This window comes from Haliotis asinina, chromosome 11 (assembly GCF_037392515.1).
Source record: "Haliotis asinina isolate JCU_RB_2024 chromosome 11, JCU_Hal_asi_v2, whole genome shotgun sequence".
NCBI classification, from domain to species: Eukaryota; Metazoa; Mollusca; class Gastropoda; order Lepetellida; family Haliotidae; genus Haliotis; species Haliotis asinina.
This window is the reverse complement of record NC_090290.1, coordinates 46,777,084-46,800,997: the sequence shown is the minus strand read 5'-3', so window position 1 is coordinate 46,800,997 and position 23,914 is coordinate 46,777,084. Positions and strand designations below refer to the sequence as shown.

The following is a 23,914-nucleotide window of genomic DNA, read 5'->3' as shown; positions in this document are numbered from 1 at the left end:
GGACCACACAAGTCAGTGATGGACAGTATGGACATCGATCTGTACATGACGTGTTTGTTTGTTGTTTAACGAGACACTCCGCATTATTCCAGCCACACGAGACCCGTGAAGATCCGCTTAGAACTGATCTTCATTAACCCATGCTTGTAAGAGACGACTAACGGGATCAGGTGGTCAGAGTCGATTGTTTACAGACCTCCGCTACGTAGCTGTAATTTGGTGAGTGCGGCGTAAAACTAAACTCACTCACTCACCTGTTATCAACACTTTGGGTGTTCGGGATACGTCGACATGTGTCAACCAAGTCAGTGAGTAAAATCACACTAAAACAGGAAGCATGTCAGGATAACATACAGTTTTGACAAGTAAACAATATGTGCTGTTGTTGTCCTATTGTCTGTATATCGCCCGTTGTGTCAAAAGTACATAAGCAAGTGTCAGAGTTTAGTTTGAACACCGCATTCTGTAACACTCCAGCTATACGGCGGCCGTTTGTTCATAATCGAGTAGGGACCAGACAATCCAGTGAACAACAGCTTGAGCATCGATCTACGGAATTGTGATACAATGGCATGTGTAAACCGAGTCACCGAGCCTGACTACCCGATCCCATTAGTCACCTCTTACGAAAAGCATGGCTAGTACTGAAGATCAATTCTCGTTTGGATCTTCACGGTCCAGTGTTTCTTTACATCCTGTGTGTCTGACACCCTGTTCGTCTTGAACACTGTGTACGTTTTGACCACATCTGTAGTCTTCACTGAAAACGGCCACTGTGTTGAAAGCACCCGAAAGGTATACAATATAAGTTGTCCACTGGTCACGAGGGGGGCATGGGCTCATGTACCCTCGAGGTTTGTTTATGTTCCTCATGCCCGTAAAGCGCGGGTACCATAAACCCCGGGGGACCAGTGAACAACGTATTTATCTTACCGAACTCCTGAATTTGAATTTTAAACTGTTTGGAGCACTTCTGTTGAATGCTAGGCGAATCGCCATTTTGCAAACGGCACAAGGTAAAGAGATTTAGAGTTATCTCCCTTCCATCGATTTTCAATCTCAAAATATCGGTGATTTCCGTGCTTCATGCGTGATTCAATGTTATTCGCGCACTACCATGAAACACCAGAAGAGTTCGGAATTCCCAGCGGTGTACATTGAAAATAACGCATCGCTTGTAAGCGGGGTACATTGAAAATAATAGAATAGCGCTTAGTCAATCAGAAGGCGACATTCTTGAACATACGCAAGGTGTCTTGGAAACATCTACTGGGTACACAAAGCGCTGAACCGGTCGCTCACACTCTTCATCACTGTAACCAGCCTTTCCTTATTCCAGCGATTCTTACCATCAACTTCCGGGTACCTAGATACTCCGACCTGTCTCGACAACATACAGTGTTAGGATAATTTGCTACTGAGTACCCAGATACTTCCATCTGAAGGGACAACATGCAGTGTTAGGACAATTAGCTACCTAGCACTCAGATATTTAGATCTGTCTCGACAACGTACAGTGTTAGGATAATTAGCTACCGGGTACCCAGTAACTTCGATCTGACGGGACAGCATGCAGTGTTAGGATAATTAGCTACCTGACACCCAGATACTTCGATCTGTCTGGACAGCATACAGCGTTAGGATAATTTGCTACTGGGTACCCAGATACTTCGATCTGACGGGACAGCATACAGTGTTAGGAAAATTTGCTACTGGGTACCCAGATACTTCGATCTGACGGGACAGCATACAGTGTTAGGAAAATTTGCTACTGGGTACCCAGATACTACGATCTGTCTCGACAACATACATTGTTAGGACAATTAGCTACCTAGCACCCAGATATTTCGCCTGGACAGCATACAGTGTTGGGATAATCACCTCCCGATAACCTAGACCAACCTCTCTACATGTACAAAATAAGCTTTAAAATAATAGGCAATTTGCATATTTTGGGCATTCACGTTACCTGAAAATAACATCTCGGGGCGTTCCGGTGTATTCCCTTAAACAGACAAGACCCACATCACGTCCTCTATCCCTGTCAGTTTATAAATAGAGAGACACGTTCCCTGCATCTGAAAATTATGCATTAATTATCTGGGAAGATAACAGCTCTACCACACAAGAACTGCCAACGAGCCCGCGGTATAAACAACTTATTCAGCTTTAAGGAAATGCACGTCTTAATATTCGGGCGACTTCTACTATTACTATATATAGCGATAGCCTATTGCGACCAACTATTGCATTGCTATTGCTATGTTCCAGCAATATCACGGCGTGGGACAGAAAAGGGGGTTTCACACATTGTACCCATGTGGGGAATCGAACCTGAGATGACGAGCAAACCCTTTAACCACTGGGATGCCCAACCCCCCAACCCTAACACCCACCCACACCCCGACACACCCCTCCCCCTGCCCAGTACAGACCAAAGTACAACATATTTTCACATGTCACATATATAGCCACTGACTTTTTAATTGTATTTCACATAATGACGTCGAATAACCCAGTGATCATTTTCATGTAAAAGCACAGGTTAAATTTCGCAGGAGTAATTAACATTTTGCAAACTTATTTTGTAGTGTGTTGTGCTTGAATATTGATCGTGTTATCTGATAGCGCTTGTGCACCAAGTCGAGATGAAAGGATAGTCTGTATGAGGTACTCCAGTCACAACAAAACTCCGCAAATCATGAACTCGAATATCAAAGGTAAGATGACTCAAAACTCAACAGTGTTCCGTTGATCACAAAGTCCAACCTTTTATACCGACTTTTATAACTTTTCTTTATTACCGTGATTACGAACATCACAACACAATCGCTTCTTACACAGATTCTATTTGTGTGCGCGTTCTCTTTGTATAGTGTAGCTAGTGGTGTCGGATTTTTTTGGCCAAGTAACCCACATAATATGTCAGCGGAGTTACAGACACAACCCCGGTTATCAAACTAGGGCTGATTGTAATACGACTTAACATGATTGTCTTCTCATAAAGAGTGAGTTTGTGAATGTGTCACATCGCAGTCATGGTTCATTCTGTATCAGTGCCATGCAAACCCATGTACATAATTCCACAAAGTAATAGTGATACTGACAACCTGGTTACGTACACCTTTCACCTCTTTACCTTAAAACTTCCTCCATAAATTTAATTAGGAATTACATCGCATCGGCATCATTTAAAGAAGAATGAAACTCGATAACCTGACTATCTTTAATCCGAAAGCCCTGCATTCCGAACTCTTCTTAAAATAAATCGACAAAAATTCAATCCCATTGCAAAAGAAATGAAACCAACTTTTGAAGTAGGAAACCTAAACTTGAACTCTTTTTAATGAGATTTCATTTTTTCGAAACTTGCGTTTATTTTGCTGTTCGGTATATATCATGAGACTGGTGCGCGTAAGCGGCTCTATCTGTAACACTCCTCACAAACACGCGCAAAGGCGAGTCAAAGATTACCCGAAAAACACGGGAACATACAACAGTGGCCAAAATGGGGAATACCATCGGATATCATCCATCTGAGGAAGACGGTTGCTATGGATATCAACTTATAAGGAATACAACGTTTCGGAGTATCTCCTTACCCCCATCAGCTGAATGATTCACACGACGTTTCGGAGTATCTCCTTACCCCCATCAGCTGAATGATTCACACGACGTTTCGGAGTATCTCCTTACCATTTCATCAGGTAAATCATTCACCTGATAAAGAAGTAAGATGTACTCCGAAACGTTGTATGAATCATAATAAAAAAGTTCGTAGTAATAGAAACGTGTATCACTTCTACATGCCACTCAGTATCCTTAGAAACATTTACACGTGAACGTGAAAAGACAGGGGTTCCCTTTTTAATGCCATTGATGTGTGTGTGTGTGTGTGTGTGTGTGTGTGTGTGTGTGTGTGTGTGTGTGTGTGTGTGTGTGTGTGTGTGTGTGTGTGTGTGTGTGTGTCTGGGGGAAGTGGGGGAAGTGGGGGAGGAGGGAGCCCTGAACACACACACTTCCAACACCCTGGTTCCGCAATGATATCTAAGTGCAGACTGTACCAAGACTAACTCGTCTTAAGTGATATCGTGTTAGAAGTGTTCACGTGATGCAATCACAAAATAGCTTTCCTAGGTACATGCAAAATGATTACGTTAACGTTTTCTCACCGCACTAACCCAGCAATGCTTCAATTCCGGAAACTCTAATTGTTTCAGAATTCCTCTCTTGCGAAGAATTTTCAGTATCTAAGGTGACGGTATAATTTATCACATGCCGTATCCACAACACAAACACTCACACAACCTTCGATAGCAGTACACCCCGATAGACAAATCTCCTCACAGTCAAAAATTATACTTTAACCAAACTCCGAGAAGCCACAATACCCCCTGAATGAAAGCCCGTGCACCGAGCTCCCGCTGCGTGGCTTTCGTGTCGAGACTCATGAATGGGCACCCTCATACTATACGCCTAGAATTACTCGCATATTGTTCCTCCGACGGTGTTGAGCGTCGCGCGTAGGGCGAACGAAGCCAGTCTTAACATAAACCCAGTCATGTTTACTTCACGAAGGTATTCATGCCGACAAATCACCTGTTGGCCGTCAAGCAGGTGAAATGCTCACCACAGTGAGCGGCTTGTGGATAGTGGAGGTACGTGCGTTATGATTGAAAACCCCGCTGACCAATCATACTGACTTGTCCTGACCAGCGCGTGGTATGTTAAGTACCCTCGACCAATGAAAAGGCGTTCAGCTTTCTGCCTGAGATTAATTCGTTTTAGGTACCGTGACTACAATGACCGAACGATAGAGTTGACGAGTATTTCTACGTTCATCGGGTTCGGAAATAACTTGTGTGTAGTTTGTTTGTAGGCCTTGAGACAAGGAACCTCAGACGGAGCCGCTGTTTCAGCGGGAACAAGACATTGCAAGACCCGCTTGTGTTATAGTCAAGATTACAGGCAGTATTGGGAGGAATATTTACACTAGGAGAAAACAAATCCTGGAAAAATCGCCTAATTGATTCCGTTTTTCTGGGAGTGAGTGCACGCGGGGAAAATGGTGTCGTGTCGTGTTAGCTGAACGGCCGGTTTAGTTGAGAAAAGAAAACGAATTAATATTCTCATTTCACTGAAAGTTCTTCCTCCCACAGGCCCTTAAGCATTTCATCCAAAAATGTGTTTCGAAAGGTTGAGAAAGAGAACGTTTCTTCATATGTGTCTACAAGTGGCGCTTTACTTTCATCTAGTGTCGTCTGTGTTCAATAAGGACAAGTACACGCTGGGAGCAGACGACAATCACGACTTTCGACTGAAGCGTTGGGCGGATGCTGCCTATCATTACATTCATAATCTTAACTGTGCCGTGGTGTTCTTCACGACTGCGAGAGAATGTCGTCAGTTAGTGGCTATACCCAAATCCGCGATGAACGTGTATTTGGCTGCCCCAACACCGTACGGCAAATACCGTGCTAACTTGCCAGACGAAAGTTTGACAAGGTCCTCGTCCCACGAAGCTGTGCTAGTTGTCGACCCATACCCAGCCGCAAACTTTGGACACCTTGTGGTGGCTTTCTATGTGGATGGAGGGATTTCTAGAAACTTTTGTGAAAAATCCGGTGGAACGTATCTCCATGGTAGGTATAAAGTTTTCTGTTACTTTTTGAATACTCAAAGGTGTTGTCTGACTAATATCATGTAGCTGTGACAGTCAAACTGAGACAAGTAAAAATCTGGAAGCACCAGGTGGTTTGTACAAAATTATTTACATTGCATAACCTGTGGAGTGTTTGAGTCTCTCTCTCTCTCTCTCTCTCTCTCTCTCTCTCTCACACACACACACACACACACACACACAAACAAACACACACACACACAGACAAGTGCGCGCACACACACTTTCTCTCTTACACACACATTTTCTTTCATTCCTACTCTTCCTCGCTCTCTCACCTTCACTCTCTCCTCACTCCAGTTAGCATTGTGGTAGTTAACATGTACTGACACAACAACTGACTCACGAGGCCGAGACAAGTAAAAATCAGGATGGGAAGTTTTTTCTACCATATTATTCGTTATCCTCAAAAAAATAAGCTTAAGCTCCTCACCCCCGCCTCTCTCTCTCTCTCTCTCTCTCTCTCTCTCTCTCTCTCTCTCTCTCTCTCTCTCTCTCTCAAGACACTTTCACTATCTCACCTCTCATTCTCTCTTTCTCTCTCTCTCTCTCTCTCTCTCTCTCTCTCAAGACACTTTCACTATCTCACCTCTCATTCTCTCTTTTTTTTTCTCTCCCCCAGCCATATACGTTTGTTCATAATCCAAACACTTCCCGGAGTTCACGAACTAGCTCTCAAACACATCCCTAACGCCGTACGTTTATTGTTCCTATTATTCAAGGAATGCATAAATTGTCTATGTTTCCCCCTCATAATTAATGCCAGGAATTCGCATTTAGATTTATGCCAACCCCACGAGGTGTGTGTGTATGATTAAACACACACCTAAACAAGATCTTATCACAGCTACACGAGAGCGGCGTGTGTGATTTGCGAGACGCTCGTTAAAAGATGAAACACTGCGGAACATTGTCATAAACATTAACATCGCGTAAATCTACTCTAAACAATTGCTTCGTTATTCTTAATCAGCCTGTTTACACACGCAAGCGCGTGAATGAAGTGTGCACGTTTCAGTGTTAAAGGCGGTATGCGCGACTAACGACCGAGATCGTAGCGGACACCAACTCGGGGGCAGCTAACATTCAAAGAAAGTAGGGGATATTCCATTTTGTGAGCATACCACTAGTCAATGCCAATGCATATGAGAAAAAGTAATATATATCCATACAGATAAAACATTTTAAAGGAGTGGAATAAATTGTCCCATTTCGCCGTGATTTCTCTTCATCATGTGTTTCCTCCTTGGCTTCGCTATTTGCAATTTTTCAATCTTCAAATCCATTATCCCTTAAACTTTTAGTGGTATATGTACATGGAGGCGTTGTAGTTCATCCCTACAATGAGAGGAAGACAAGTTGAGCTGGATCTAAATCAGCAAATTGTAAATCTCATGTATTGGTTGTGGGTCAAATTGATTCAATCTGATTCTTTGGGTTTACTATGTTAATAGGTAATGATGCTTTAAAGTGTGGGTATAACTATATGATAAAGCAAAGCAGTGATCGCAGCCAACTTTAGAGACACGAGTGGCTGCTGTGCTGAGTTGCGTCCCTTTGGCGTGATAGGATCGTGGTTTCGAACCCTTGACACGCACTGGACATGATTAGTCTGGTTCACAGTCCCTGAACTACATTATTTTCCTCCTCTTTGCAACGATAACGCCCTACATGAAACAAGTCTAGATTTCCCCTGGTTCTTCCTTGGGCGTCTCAATGTATATGGACGTATTTGTTTCTATAAACAATTATACAGAGAGAGAGACTAAGCGTTAGTCTATAGACGCGATCACTGATTTGCCCTGGGATGGTCATGTAGCCTAGTGGTCAATGCGTTCGCTCGTCACGCCGAAGATTCGGGTTCGATTCCCCATATGGGTACAATGTGAAGCCTATTGCTGGTGTCGCCCACCGTGGCATTGCGGGAATATTGCTAAAAGCAGCGAAAAACATAACTCACTCACTCTGATTTGTCTACATCTTTCACATGAGTTTCATAAAGTTGTTAACTCCAATGACACGCGTCATTTAGCTTTCTACGACTCCGTGATGTAACCGAATTTCTAAAATTGGAATAAAACTCTACTCAAGCACTCACTCACGAACTCAGTCCAAGTGACACTCCGCCTTTAAGAGCCGTTTTGTCGCCCTTTATAATTGTATTCTGCAGCACATACCGTGGTTTACGGGTAAGTGTTTTCAACACGGTATAAAGCCATTTATTTAATGTTACGTTATATTCAAGTTTGCTCGCGGTAGATGTAAACAAAACAGGTCAAATGTAAGGTCATTTTAGTACTAGTGATCGCGGAATGCATTGCAGTAACACACAGCCATTGCTAGGTTATGCTCGCCCGGGGCTGGTGATGCATAAGGAGGAATTTAGATAGAGCATTTTGTGTCGGTAGTAATGCAGTATCAAAGTCAGTTAAGAGCACTTCAAGATTTTTAAAGGGTCATGGTTAGGTTTGAGTGAGTGAGTGTGGTTTCGCCGACTTTAGCTATATTCCAGCAATATCACTGTGGTGGACACATATTGTACCGATCTTTGGATTCGAACTCGTGTCTTCGGTGTGACGAGCCAACGCCTTAACCACTACGCTAGCCCACAGCCCCATATACGACTCACGCACATTATCACATATCACGATATCAGTAGAACGAGCACACTCTACCCACATCACAACCAGTTTTTATTTCATATAATTTTTTTTTCTTGAATTTGATCTTGGAGAGTGAGTTTGGTACAGTGTTTTATGTTTTATCACGTTACGTCTGTGTACTGTGGTGGATGAAAGGGATCGTGTTTGTCTTTCTGTATGTAGGTGTTTGTTTGTGTCTATCTGTTTCAACTTAGGGCGAGAAACCTGAGGAGATCCGGGTTTGAAGGTTTGAATTTATCGTCATTAACACATGCTTGTCGTATGAGGCGACTGACGAGATCGCGTGGTCATACTGGTGACTTGGTTGACACATGTCACCGGTTCTCATTTGCGTTGATTGATGCGTATGTTGTTGGTCACTGGATTGTCTGGCGCAGACTCGATTATTTACATTTTGCTGGAATATTGCTGAGTGCGGCGTGAAACTAAATTTGAGTATGGTTTTACCTTGCACACACCAATTAACATTTCAGCTATATGGCGGCCTGGACTTGACAATCCAGTGATCAACAGTATGAGCATCGATCTACGCAGTTAGGATACCATTACAGGAGTCAAGCGAGTCTGATCACCCGATCCCGTTAGTCGCCTCTGAGAACAAGCATGGTCGCCTTTTGTGGCAAGCATTGGTTGCTGAAGACATATTCTACCCCCGATCTTCACTGGTCGACTAGGGGAAAGGTTTTGACACACCGAATACTGACATCTAAAAAACTTGGACTCGAAAACAAATTTAACTTGAAAAGGCTAGAGCTAAAAACAAATGTTTTGACAAGGCATATCATGAAATACGTGACATATTTCCTTATCACTAATAAATGGATTAATGAATGCTATTAATGCATTAATGTTTAAGCACTTTATTCTGCAATGTTTGTGGAACACGTTGCCTTTTGGCTCCGTGTCCATTTACACTACAGTGTGTTTTTGCTTAACGCCACACTGAGCAATAGTGGAGGTATATGATGGAATTGTAAATGATCAACTCTAGACCAGATAATCAAGTGACTGACATTGGGAACAACGATCTAACCCGTCCACCTCGTCCCTATGCCGGACCACCCTATTCAGTTTATCACTGGTAGAAGCTGAGGACATATCAAGTCCCCAGGGACATAAATAACAAGAACACCGAAAAGATCCACAAGATATAGCTTGTAAAGATCGATTTTCCCGTTTGATAAATATGTATTTAAATATTAAATAGTCACGTACTATAATAAACAAATCAGTTCTGTTAAAAAAAATACATGATTCCAATTTCAATAATAGAAGTCCCGTTTTGAACTAATCTTCAGTATTCCATGCTTGTCGTAAGAGGCAACTGACGGGGTCGGCTAGTCCGACTTGCTGACTTGTTTGACACATCATCATATCTAAAATGTGTAGACTGATGCGCATGATGATGATCACTGGATTATCTGACCTAGACTTGATTATTTACCGGCCGCCGTCACACCCTATGCCGGACCACCCTATTCAGTTTATCACTGGTAGAAGCTGAGGACATATCAAGTCCCCAGGGACATAAATAACAAGAACACCGAAAAGATCCACAAGATATAGCTTGTAAAGATCGATTTTCCCGTTTGATAAATATGTATTTAAATATTAAATAGTCACGTACTATAATAAACAAATCAGTTCTGTTAAAAAAAATACATGATTCCAATTTCAATAATAGAAGTCCCGTTTTGAACTAATCTTCAGTATTCCATGCTTGTCGTAAGAGGCAACTGACGGGGTCGGCTAGTCCGACTTGCTGACTTGTTTGACACATCATCATATCCAAAATGTGTAGACTGATGCGCATGATGATGATCACTGGATTATCTGACCTAGACTTGATTATTTACCGGCCGCCGTCACACAGCTGAAATATTGCTGAGTGCGGCGTTAAACGACAAATAAACAAACGAAAATAAGGAATACTGATTACACAGCATTTGTGACAAAAATGTGAACGACTTCTGTAACCGATGTCAAAGACTCGATGTAAGCTCTTTCCTGTGTATTATACTGAAATAAACTACAGTTCAAACAGGTGTCACCAACTTGATATGTTACTCTTTAGTTCAACGCGGAATACATGTCCCGAAGTCCGCCAGATAGCCAGCTTTAATTAAAGTTATGTAATCCAATAATGTACTGGATAGCCCGCAGATTGTATCTCAAAAACAAACTGACATTTTTAGCGGAGCGAAATTGACAACGCGATGAGTGCTATAGACAACGTCTGTAATGTAATGAATTGCATCGCTCTTAACGGCAACACCTGTTTTACATCTGAATGTCCGGGGGCTACTGGTCTGATATACATGGAGATTTACAGAGGTAGATGATATCTTCCACTTTATCATTCAACCACACAAGACGCGAGTTGAAACTTACGTCAAGGGACCGTCTCAAAGATTTTAAGTGATTTTTTTTACGCGAAACAATGTCAGGTAAATAATTCTGTTATGTCTGAGGGCTTTGGTGAGTGAGTGAGTTTAGCAATATTCCAGCAATGTCACCACTGGGGACACCAAAAATAGGCTTCATACATTGTACCCATGTGGGGAATTGAAACCCCGGTCTTCGGCGTGACGACCAAACGCTTCCACTACTAGGATACCCCACCTTGTGGGACGTTTGGGGCAGAAGGGTGGCGTAATGGTTAAAGCATCCAGTTTAGACCCGGGTTCGGTTCTCCACATGGTACAGTGTGTGAAACCTGTAGCTTTTGTCACCCGCTGTGATCACTGGTCCGACTGGCTAGCGCATTTTCATGGGAACATTTTACAAATATATTGCTCTCTTAAGTTGAAAGACACTTTAGATCATGCAAAACGATGGTCTGATAAAAATGTCTACAGTCAAATTTCGGACTGGTGAATTATGTTGTTGCCTAGTAACTTTCAGACATAGCTAGCCCGACTGGCTAGTAAACTTTTGAAACTATTTCGCTCACTGGGTACAATGTGTGAGGTCTACTGCTGATGTCCCCCGGTTTGATGTTGCTGAAATATTGCTGAAAGCGGCGTAAAAACAAAACTCACTCACTCACTCATTTGGTAGGTGTTACAATAGCGTTGCGTTGACTTGAATTCTAAATTCACCTTTATCGTTTCCATAATACTAGTAGTTCAAACTATCTGACTCCGTGCGGATATATCTGACTGTAAATGTACCAGTGTATATCACTACGCCAGTGTAGCCCGAGGTTAGTAACGAAGTTAACCGATTTGGTCCGATTTGCAAAAATACTGTGCTTGTGCAGACCTAACGGTGGATGAGTACGGTTTGGGAATCATAAAAGGCGTACTTTGAGCCTCCAAATATACCTACCTGGTTATTCCCAGGTCATCCGTCAACGTACTAGCTGAGACATATAAAACGAACCGACGATCTGCTTGACGTCACATGGTATTCACCAATCAGCTGATCCCTTACAAAACATCATAGATCTACGGTGGCGTCAAGGAATCGGTTACCTTGACAACATAACCCTAGCAACAAAAGACATAAAACAAGACACCTCGTATAAATGTGTTTTTGCATGTATATTTTCGACTCACTTTAACCCGATGTATCAGAATGTTTTCATTGTATCCAACTACAAATGTATTCGACGGCTGGTGTCGAGTGTTATTGATGGCTGCGATGCTGTTGATTCTGTTAACACAATGCCGGTCGTTGTGTTCCTGTATCCTCGCATAAAACATGAGCCGGATTTAATGAGGAGTCTCATTCTTCTGTGAAGCCCTGTACTTTGTAGCGCGGAGGGCATGTTTGGAAATGTTTTGATGACTATCCGGACAGAGAATTATGTTCTTATGATGGTCATCCATCATTAACAGACCCACAGGCTTTCTCTGCAGCATGTACCACGTGATGCAGTGCGTGTCTGGCTACAGCTACAGTGGTCAGTAATGTTTAGTACACATAATCAGTTTATTTTTTATCTCCAAAAATATACGTATTTATGAAAAAAGGGGAAGCATAACCAAAATGGCACCCAGAAAGTTTCTTAAGAGACGTCTGGACTTGCCTCAACAATCCAGTTAATGTCTTGTAAGGAGTTGGTTCGTTCGTTCGTTGGCTGATTGGTTTACTCAGCGATGTTCCAATGGCGGTCTTTAAATAATTGAGTCTGGACCAGACAATCCAGTGATCAACAACGTGAGCATCGCTCTGCGCAATTGGGAACCAATGACACGTGTCAACCAAGTCAGTGAACCTGACTACCCGATTCCATTAGTTGCTTCTTACGACAAGCATAGTCGCCTTTTATGGCAAGCATGGGTTGCTGTAGGCCTATTCTACCCCGGGACCTTCACGGGTTAGAGATTAGTGCTCACAAGGCGATGCACTGACAGTTCAACGGATATTTGACATCATTAAAACCATGTAATATTGAACTCCGTTCATATATTTGTATCAGTTGTTGCTACTACTGATACTAACGACTATCATATTATTACCCCGTATAGCCCAGTCATATCTCACCAGGTACCCATTCACTGCTGGGTGAACAGATGTTGGTATTAATGTTATAATTTTTGTGTTGACACACCAAGGGTTATAATCGGTGCCGAAACAAAGAGGGATGGTAGTGGAAACCAATACTTCCTGTAAGATAAACTGGGAGCCTTTCAAATTACCACGTCAGAAGGACTCGACATTAAAAGGAATATCTTACGGAAACGTAATTACATGAATCGACATATCTGCTTTTGTTAATCACGTGCTGGTAGCAGTAAGTTCACACTGAGTAAATATTTTTTATTTTAAATATATTTAATTTTGCGACTAAACAGCTCCATGCTTTCGTACGTCATAGTTTGTCAGATATGTTTTGGAGTACGCATAGCTTGTATATCTTGGCCACATCTATGTAATTCGTTATCACTCTCATACGTCACACGGTAATATATGTAAACATTTTAAAAGTTACAAGTCACGAATCGTCCTTAATTATTAACACGTGTGCTGCTGAAGTTAGCTATTTCAGTGAATTCGTTGGGCACTGTTTCGATTTAAACTGAAATACTTGTTAAAGTTTTGGGGATATTCGTCCACTGTACGTTATAGCTATTAATTTGGTCGTGCATTTATAATTATTATAATTTATGTTCGTTTCTTGGCTTTCTTTGTTGTTTAACGCCGGCGCCGCACTCCAATATTCCAGCTATATATCTCCTGATCGACAGCATGTACATGGGTCAACACAATAAGGTTGCGATGGCATGTGTCAACCAAGTCAGCGAGATTGACCACCCGATCCGGTTATGGGTTGCTGAAGACCAATTCTAACCCACATTTTGGGTTGTTTCTAGTTTAACGCTGCTCTATTCCAGCTATATGACGACAGGATGTAAATATCGAGTCTGGGCCACATAATCTAGTGACTGATATAATGAACAACGATTCCTATTATGCAAACATTGTGGTCTCTACCCACGACCTGCTGATGGTGCTGTTGACCCATTGTGACCAAAAACCTCCACGACTCAGAAAACAGTCGAAACCGATTTTTTAAATTCGGCTTCAGGATCACCACAGGTGGTGCTTAAATTATATTCACTAGGATGGTTGGGTAGCCTAGCGAATAAAGCGTTTGCTCGGTACGTCGAAGACCCGAGTTCGGTTCCCACAATGTGTGAAGCCCATGACTGGTGTCCTCCGCTATATTGCTGGAATATTGCTTAAACTCACTCATTCACAATCCCTGTGCACGTGGCTTTCATAATATTATACTATTATTTCTTAATAATTAACTAATATATGAAACTTAATTAATAATTTTCTTTCAGGTTTAATTCTATAAGTCTAAGACTATTACCCGTGCGCGGTACAAATATACACCGTACGTCCAAACAGCAGTGACACGAATGCGTGACCGTAAGTAATGGTGGTAAACACGTGGCCTCACACAAGATTCACGTGCTTAGTCATGCGCATTGCGATATCGCTTAGACGTATTCTTATCATACCGCAACTCATTCATAGTTGTAACCCAAGTCAACCCGTCATCCAGCCGTCTTCATTCAGAGACAGTCTCACCAAAAAGTACAAATACTCTCGAATACCATTCATGCGGTCATGTGATCACCACCCTGTCATGTGATACGGTCACTGTCATGTGATCCGTTGGAATTCCAAGGCAGGTAATCGAGATATATTTCCCGATCACCGCGCCGGACCAATGTACCAGTTCACCGTATAGATCTAGTGTATATAATAGTTCCGTTTTGTTACGTTTTTTTGTTACTCTGTCGTTCAGTAGCGGTAATGTGGGTATAATTACACTTCAGGAAATCTCCACTATGCCCATTCTGATTGACGTTGCCCAAAATGCCATAAAAACTTAATGGAGCGAGCTAACGTGGTTTATCTGACGAGACTTTGCGAGATCACTGGCTGATTATGCGGATGATAATGCTTTGTTGCAACCTTGGGACTTGGTGGGGTGATTCATACAAGTGGGTGGCCTTGAAGGGGTGGAGCGGTCCAGAGGAGTTGGGGAACAAGGGTGGCTCTTTATAAGGATGACGTTTCGACGTGGTTGGCGCGTTCACAGGGGTGGGATACCCATATGTGTCTCAAATGGAATCGAACGTTGAATTAGAATCATGGTCAGGATTGTCACCACTGTAATGGTCGGAGACTAATGGTTAGTCTATGATTATATAATGTTGACTGAAACAAATAAACCCATTGAAATTGCAAAAAGAGCCCTGGGAGACCAGAAATTCCGAACCTGAGGAAATCTAGACAGGTTCAGTTAGGACTTTAACATTGAAGGGAGGGCTATGCAGTAGTGAAAATAATGTGGTTCATAGACTGTGAAACAGTCTATAATGGGCACAGACTTCTAGCAAAGTCCCAGCAACATCACCGCGGGACATAGGCATCACATATTCTACTCCTCCGGGGAATCGAACCCACCTGACGGAGTGAAGAAGGAACACTCCGACCACTAGGCCACCCCACCGCTCTTATATATTACAGTGGCGAGGATTTAGTGACGTCACGTGCAGCAACATTGTATGTTCTTATTTTATCAAGTCAGCAATGCTCTACCCTTAAACACCTGTGAAGATTCGGATTAGAATGGATCGTCAGCTGCTCATGCTTGTCGTAAGAATCAAGGCGACTAAAGGGATCAGGTGGTCAGGCTCGTATTCCGGCTGCTTAGATCGATGCTCATGCTGTTGGTCACTGGATTGTTTGGTCCTGCGTAAAAACAAAATCACACGCTTACTATACTTTAAAACCGAAATATAGCTTCTAAATGGCATCCACATAACTGAGCCCGACAGTCCCATTTCTGGTGTCCCCCGCCATGATATTGTTGGGATATGCTAAACTCGACGTAAAACCCAACTCACGCACTCACGCACTCACGCACTCACGCACTCACTATCGTACGACGAAATCCCCACGGCGCGCCTGTCAATATATAGATCCCTTACCGACAAAGATGATGATGATGATGATGATGATGATGATGATGATTGTTATACTGGTTCTTAATGATTATCACGGCACCTTCACATATGTTAATTGGTCCTCTGCGTGTGTTCGTGCGTGTACGTACGTGCATACGTTTATACGTGCGTGTGTTGCATATGCTTTATCTTACAAAGTCCGGGGTTATTAGTCTTGTTTTATGAATGGTACCTGAGTGGTCCCCCGTGCCTCTGCCCGGAAAGTGGGAGGTCTGTGAAGAAAAGTGGGGATAGAACCAGTACTGAACAGCTCAGAGTCATTATACGTCTTATGTGGACAGTGTTCCAGCTGTATTCAATCTGTAAATAATCAAACATGGACCAGACAATCCAGTGACCAACAACATGAGCATCAATCTACACAGTTGTGATTCGATGACACGTGTGAACCAAGTCAGCGAGCCTGACCACACGATCCGATCCCGACTCTTACGACAAGCATGGGTTCCTGAGGACCAGTTCTAACCCTGATCTTCACGAGTCGGGTATTCCATGTTAAACTGCACCATGATAACCCAGTGGGTTAACATATAAAAAAATATTACTACAACACGTGCATACACGTGGCTACGTAAGCGCAATATTGTTGGACACGATTTAAACTTTGGAGCAGGGGGTAGGGGGTGGAAGGGGGTTGTGTGTCGTGTTATATTCAATTTTTGGGGAGGGAGTTTTAGGGGTGGGGGTATCCATTAACGTAATGAAAATCTGCTTGGCTTCATCCAAGCAGGAACCCACTGATTGTTGACTGGCCGGACGCCACTTCCTTGCACTCCTTTAGAACAACACTTCAAAATTGACTCACCACCTCCATAAGTGCAGCAACGAGATTTATCTAAACATAGACAAATCCAGAACGGCTTTTGAAATTTGGCAGCAATAACATCGCTAATTCAGTGGTTCTTTGGACTATTTTGATCAATCGTCCACCGGTCAGCGTGTCTAATTGCCGCGCGGACATCTGATGACTGGTCCTTGACCATTAGATGTCCTCTTGTCATGATGGTCATTTGGACCACTCAACCCCAACAGTGACCATTAATCAGGAACGCTGGCCCTTAATTTGGTGTTGACCACCTGTCTGGGTAACGGCGGATGTAGACGACTACGGTGTAATTACCCTGACGGGGCTGTCTACACATGATGTATCACTCCGCGTTGGCTCTGTAACTGCGTGTTTCACATGACAGGGTCTTACAAGGGAAAGTCTTGCAGACGCTGTCGGGTTACACGGGCGAGGCCTGTCTGCCCTAAAGGAAATTTTTTTAAAGAATAAAATTCGCTCCCAAACTTATTAAGCCGCGTATCCCCATGTCGTAGTCTGTCTTCCAGACCCCAGTGCAAAAAAATAACCCTCAGGTTAAAAACACATAAATAAATAAACACCAACTCTAAAACGTGGCAAATCTTTATTAATTAATCTGAAATTAAACATTCTGCTGCGCTCAGTGTTTACATAGGATGATCTTATTCAGATGACTGCAAGTTTGTTGGTTTTTACATGTTTTTAAATGAAGGGTTATTCAACTAACCCCCAAATCACTGGGAAATTCCTTATTAATTAACCTGAAACTAAACATTTCCTTGGCTCCATTTAGAAATACGATGCACTCATTCCCGTGATTTAATGTTTATCATATTTTGTGTGTTTCTCTGTGCAGCATTATTCACCAGGAAGTAAAACGTGTCATGCTGAAATACAAAATTTAAATAGTCAAAACGAGAAAATATCCAATCTCTCTCGTCTTCAGAAACAGAGTGAGTGAGTGAGTTTAGTTTTACACCGCACTCAGCAATATTCCAGCTATATGGCGGCGGTCTGTAAATAATCGAGTCTGGACCAGACAACCCAGTGATCAACAACATGAACATCGATCTGCGCAATTGGGAACCGATGACATGTATCAACCAAGTCAGCGAGCCTGACCACACGATCCCGTTAGTCGCCTCTTACGACAAGCTGAGTCGCCTTTTATGGCAAGCATGGGTTGCTGAAGGCCTATTCAACCCCGGGACCTTCACGGGTCTCAGAAACAGATGTCATTAGGCATCAACTCAAAATAGCAATGGAATTTATATAAATTACACAGGAAGTGGTAAGACCAGATTTTCAAGAATTCATGACGACTTATTTCCTCGAATTGTTAGGTGACATTATAATGACCCGTTACTCTTCCTTGTGGGTTATGAATAGGGAGCGGGGCAGGGAGAGCGGTTCTTGAACTATTTTGAATTAGATCCATTTTATCGTACTTGTTATATCGAAAACAGATATCGTGAAATGTCTGGTATTAGGAATGCATCTATACAGTCCCTGTACTTGTCACAAATGTTCATTTAGAAATATGTTTCCATCTCATTTCGCTGGCTTTTGTTAGTCTTGTAAAGATTTGACAACCATGAAGCGCAAGCGGTAGATATCGCGAAAACCAGTCGAAATGGGAAGCGATGAAACCGAACGCCATCTTCAGCCTAATCTTCTGATCAGATTGAGGTACAAGCATCACTTTTGGTACTGGTATGTATACGCTACGAAGCACTCTGACAAAATATATTTTTGACACAAATAATCGGCCATACATAAGTTGAAAAGGGCCCTTGAGAAATAGTTTAAAGGATACGGAAAATATATGGAAATTTTTCCCTTATTGAGGTTCTACGTTACAGAATGCACTGGTTTTAAATTAACAGAATATTCTTCAGGGACTGTGAGACTGTGTGACTGTTTTAAAATGCCAATTAGATTTGGCCGATCTTGATCCATCATGTTTTGGGTAGATCCAAATACAACACTACCGCTATAATCCGGATAATTGCGGATTAACGATTTAGTGAGGTCGTACAGAGTTGTTTATAGACAGTGTTTGGTTGCATTAACGAGGTTCTTTCCAAAGTGATTAAGTTTACTCCAAGTCAAATGGATATTGAAACAAAATCAACTGTTGTCGAATATGTCTTAGCGTAATAACTGATCCATAGTACATTGGCAGTTTTCGTGTGTTTATTGGGGTTTCTTTTGTTTTGTTTTGTTTGTTTTTTGGTTTGTTTGTTTGGGTTTTTTCTTGGTGGCTTCGTTTGTTTGTTGCCGTTTTGGTTTTGGGTTTTAAACACGACTGTTGACCTTCATATGCACCTTGTGACCTTGCACTGGAGTCAGGTACACACTCAGAGGCCCCCCACCGACACGCGCTCTCTGAGGGTAAACACAGGGGTATTTTGTTATTGGTGTGGCCTCTTCAAATATACTGAAGCGATGTAAAATGCATTCCGGTTTATGCTGTGTATAAATATGTATGGATAGGTTTAATCTTTTTGAAAGGATTCAAGGTCAGAAAAGGCCATACTAACCCACGGAATAACGAACTAATGGGTATGGCTTTTAATGGTTGCGTGTTCTAGAGAGTGAGTATGGTTTTACGGCGCTTTTAGCAATATTCCAGCAATATCACGGAGGAGGACACCAGAAATGGGCCTGTCGCATTGTACCCATTTGGGGAATCGAACACGGGTCTTTGGCGTGACTGATGAACGCTTTAACCACTAAGCTACCCAGTGCCCTAATGGCGCTTGTGAGTCATCTTGCCACGTCGACATATACTTATGTTCATACTATTAGCCTCTGGGTTTCGTGGATTGAACCGTTTTCTGTTAGACCCCATTCATTCCATTACTGTCTTCAATGCTTAAATGCTTCAAAGGTTTGCCTGTATACAGTTTCGAGGGCTACGCCAGCCATTACCAATCGTAATCATTTACCCCGGTACCAAGTTTAAGTGTTATGATCTGTTAGTGGAGCGTTCGAATCCCAAATTATGATTTCTTTCTACCACCACTGTGTCACTTGTCCTCAGTCTCTTTAACATCAGGGGAGATGGGGTAGCCTAGTGGGTAAAGTGTTCGCTCGTCACGCCAAAGACCCGGTTTTGGATTCTTCACATGGGTAGGACTGGATTGTACTTTTAAACATAGCTGCTCATAAGCATAAAACCCTGACACAGAAAAGGGGAAAATATGAACATTTGTGATTATCTTGTTCACATGAACATTTCTTGGTATGTTTCTTTGGGATGTGGGGTAGCCCAGTGGTTAAAGCACTGATTTCGCTCGCCATGCCGAAGACCTACGGCTCCTTTCACGAAAAGAACTTAACTAAGATTAACCTTAACTCACATTCTTTAGCATTGCACTGAGGTTACCTTAGCTATTGATCACTCGATTAATTACAGACCGATGAATATTGCTAGTACGGCGTGAAACTAAAATCACTCATTCACTCATCCATTGTGAATGGGAGGGGCTGGGTTCTATTCACCACGGGGCTAAAATGTATGAAGTCCGTCTCTGGTGTCCCCCTGTCATAATGGTGGTGAAATAGTGCTACAAGCGGCATAAAACCATACTCACTCACTCTTCAACATTAAGTCCACATGTAATGGTAAACGTGTCAGCAACCCAAACTCGCTTACGTGTTCACTCACATTGGAAACACTGAGCCGAATTACTTTCGATATGTTCGACGTCTTCAAATAATGATGCAGATATATAAGCTATACATTTTCTGATGCCATTTCATTTTAACCAGTATCCGGCATCACTTTGGCAGTGATAAATCTAAACATCGGCTTAGGGTCTCCGTGTTATACTTAATCATGCAGGCAGCTTCACGGGAGAAATCAACACCAGACCCGAATATGTCTGGAGTGTGTTGTAACAGAGAAGGCAAGCACGTGGAGTTTTATGTTGTGCAGCATTCTGGTAACGAAAAAAAATTCACATTTCACCGAAATACAGCTTTGTCCTGTACAATATAACTCACAAGCGCCACTGAGGCACTGGGTGGCCTAGTGTCGAAAGCGTTGGTCCTGGTTCGATTCCCCGCATGGTGTAGCCTAGTGGTTAAAGCGTTCGCTAATCAAACCGAATCCCCGTGTTCGATTCCCCACATAGTTACAATGTGTGAAGCCCATTTCTTGTTTGATATTGCACGAATATTAGCAAAGGCGGCGTAAAATTAAACTCACTCACTCTCGAGAAGCGGGAAAGTGTTAAACTAGAACCCTGTTCCCGATAAGATATGAGTTAGAATTGTCTTACAGCAGTCCAAGCTTGTTGTGTGAGCAGCAAAACCCACCGCCCTCTTAACGGGGGGAACACTTCACAAGCGTGCCAAGTATATTAAAGAATCTACGTCACACCAATTTACAACGTTGACGTACAGAAAAGTTACGATATCCATTATTTCATTATTCTGGATATCCTGTTCTTGAGACTTACCCTCACATGACGACCATCGATTAGGCTAATAACTAGTCACTGAAAGGTTTGTATAAGGGTCTGTATCACAGACTTTACATCGATTTGATTAAACAACTAGTGTCTGAAATGAACATATTTTACAGAAAGAATAGTGCATAGCAAAAAAAACCCTAGAATATAATGAAAACGAGATCACAGGATCTAAACTTGCCACATTTTCTAGACTTGCGCGTGCTCTCTTGGATATATTTGCTCCCAGGTCTGTATGACAGACTATTGTATAGAAAGAATAGTGCATAGCAAAACAAACCCTAGAATATAATGAAAAAGAGATCACAGGATCTAAACTTGCCACATTTTTTAGACTTGCGTGTGCTCTCTTGGATATATTTGCTCCCAGGTCTGTATGACAGACTATTGTATAGAAAGAATAGTGCATAGCAAAAAATAACCGAGAATATAATGAAAAAGATATCACAGGATCTAAACTTGCCACATTTTTTAGACTTGCGTGTGCTCTCTTGGATATATTTGCTCCCGGGTCTGTATGACAGACTACTGTATAGAAAGAATAGTGCATAGCAAAAAAAACCTAGAATATAATGAAAAAGAGATCACAGGATCTAAACTTGCCACATTTTTTAGACTTGCGTGTGCTCTCTTGGATATATTTTCTCCCGGGTCCGTATGACAGACGATCCATCGATATACCGGGACATTAATAGGAACCACTTCTTTGTTAATCTACCTGTCGTGATCGGGAAAATTCGCTAAGAAACAGCTCAGCTGATACATTGACTATTGTAAACGTGAAACCTAGTGGTACAGTCTCATGGAGATCGTTGCATGGAATACCCTAGTGGTTAAAGCGCTCGCTTGTCACAACGAAGACCTAGGTTCGATTCCCCACGTGGATACAATGAGTGAAGCCCATTTCTGTTGCCCCTCCCACACCCACACCCCCATCCCCGTGAAAAGCGGCGTAAAACTAAACTCACTATTATGGAGAGTGAGTTTCTTCCCTCTGAATACTATTCAAAGAGCCATATATACTGAACAGCAAAAGAAACGCAACTCTGGACTTTTTTACAACTCCTTTTTGTTTTTAAAGAAAAAAGACAGAGGCATAAACATGAACGCTTGTGTTTATGAGATGTATTTTTTCGAAACTGCGTTTCTTTTGCAGCTCAGTATATCAAACTTCTGAGGTTAAACAAATGAATATCGGTTTTGGGGAAGGGTTGGAATGTTAAAAGGATGGTATTTGTGATACCGGGTGTCACAATCGAGCATCTGAATAAACATTTCGAAGTATCAGATATACATTTTCAAGTACAAGAAAATATCTCAAAGAGGTCGTGACAGAAATCTGTGATCTGTGAGTTGTCACAGCTATGTGTCACGTCTTCAGCATGCAAGCCTCTATTATCAGGGGAGCTTGCTTTCTTCTCGAAATGCCCCCTTTAACACATCATCAAAAACACTTTAAAGATTGTACTTTACACAATCACAACATTGACCATGCTCAAGTGTTCAACCCGATTTTATTGATAATGCAGATTAAGAGTCACACAGATTCTTTCACAAGCCCGAAACGAGAATAAATTAACGAAAGGGTTTAACAGCGCACATTGCCATTTTGATTACACGAGAACAGGGTTACGTAAATACGTATTGCAGCCCGGATCGTGCATTCGTAATGGAACGATCAAGCCGTACCCTACAGCAGGAAACAGTGTTGAAGCGAGACTCATTACAAACCACGCATGCGCAATGAAGCGTTGTGAAGAGGTATGCGAACAAATAACAAATATTTATATAAGATTAATACAAAATCCTTCTACTTGTCAGCGTTACCGAGTCCTTCTATCGGCATGTTTGGCACACGCAAGAGCCTACGGCTAGACTTGTGGTGAAGTAGGTGAAGTGTTTGGAATGGCTGTTTGTCTTCAAAACATAATTAAAGTGTGAATTGAAACACTCAAATCAATCGAAAGACTCTGTTCAATAACAAAAAGGTGTTTACCTATACAAAGAAATGGTGCTGTATTTTAGGATTGGCTATGTGAAACCGTTCCACAATAGTATAGTACCCACGTGTTCTGTAATTTACCAATCTATATCTATTACATTTTTATGTCTCTTAGTTCTATACTTTGTTTATTTTAAAAAATGTTATTGACCTTTTTGTATTGATGTGTGGGTGGATAGCTCGTGCTACTCATATATCAGCATTACCCTGTCTGTAACAGAGGTTCCTAAGATTCTTTGTTATGATTCACTGGTATGTAGCAGAGATAATTAAGATTCAATAGCATACTTCACTAAGATGTAATCTAAATTCTATACCAACATCCATCTGTACATAACAGATATCATTATTGTTCCATGGTATGACGCACCTATATCGCAAAAATAAATAATTAAAATTTCATAGTATGATTCTCCTACATGTAACATAGATTATTAAGATTCTATAGTATGATTCAAGTGTATTTTTCATAGATAATTAGGATAGGATTCCTTATTATGATTCTGTTATAATGTTAAATGGATAATTAAGCTTCTATGTTATGACTCACCTATGTCTGACATAGATAATTAAGATTTTATAGTATGATTCACTTACATGTAATATAGATAATTAAGATTGTATGGTATAATTCGCGTACAAGTAACAGATAGAATTAAGATTTTATAGTATGATTCAACTTTATGTAACATAGCTAAGTAATATTCTATAGTATGATTTACATAAATGTAACATTGATACTTATGATCCTACAGTATGATTCACCCCTCTCTCTCTCTCACTATAT

The 23,914-nt window shown here is 41.7% G+C and overlaps 1 protein-coding gene across 1 annotated transcript in view; it reads left to right on the top strand.

The window, feature by feature from the left end:
- Positions 1-4,628: 4,628 nt before the first annotated feature.
- The window catches only part of LOC137256527 (uncharacterized), a 36,234-nt gene continuing 16,948 nt past the window's right edge, over positions 4,629-23,914 (top strand). Inside the window, exon 1 of the mRNA XM_067794368.1 lies at positions 4,629-5,642. Coding sequence (XP_067650469.1) covers positions 5,183-5,642 — 460 coding nt within the window. The 5' untranslated portion in view covers positions 4,629-5,182. The remainder of the gene's footprint in view (positions 5,643-23,914) is intronic.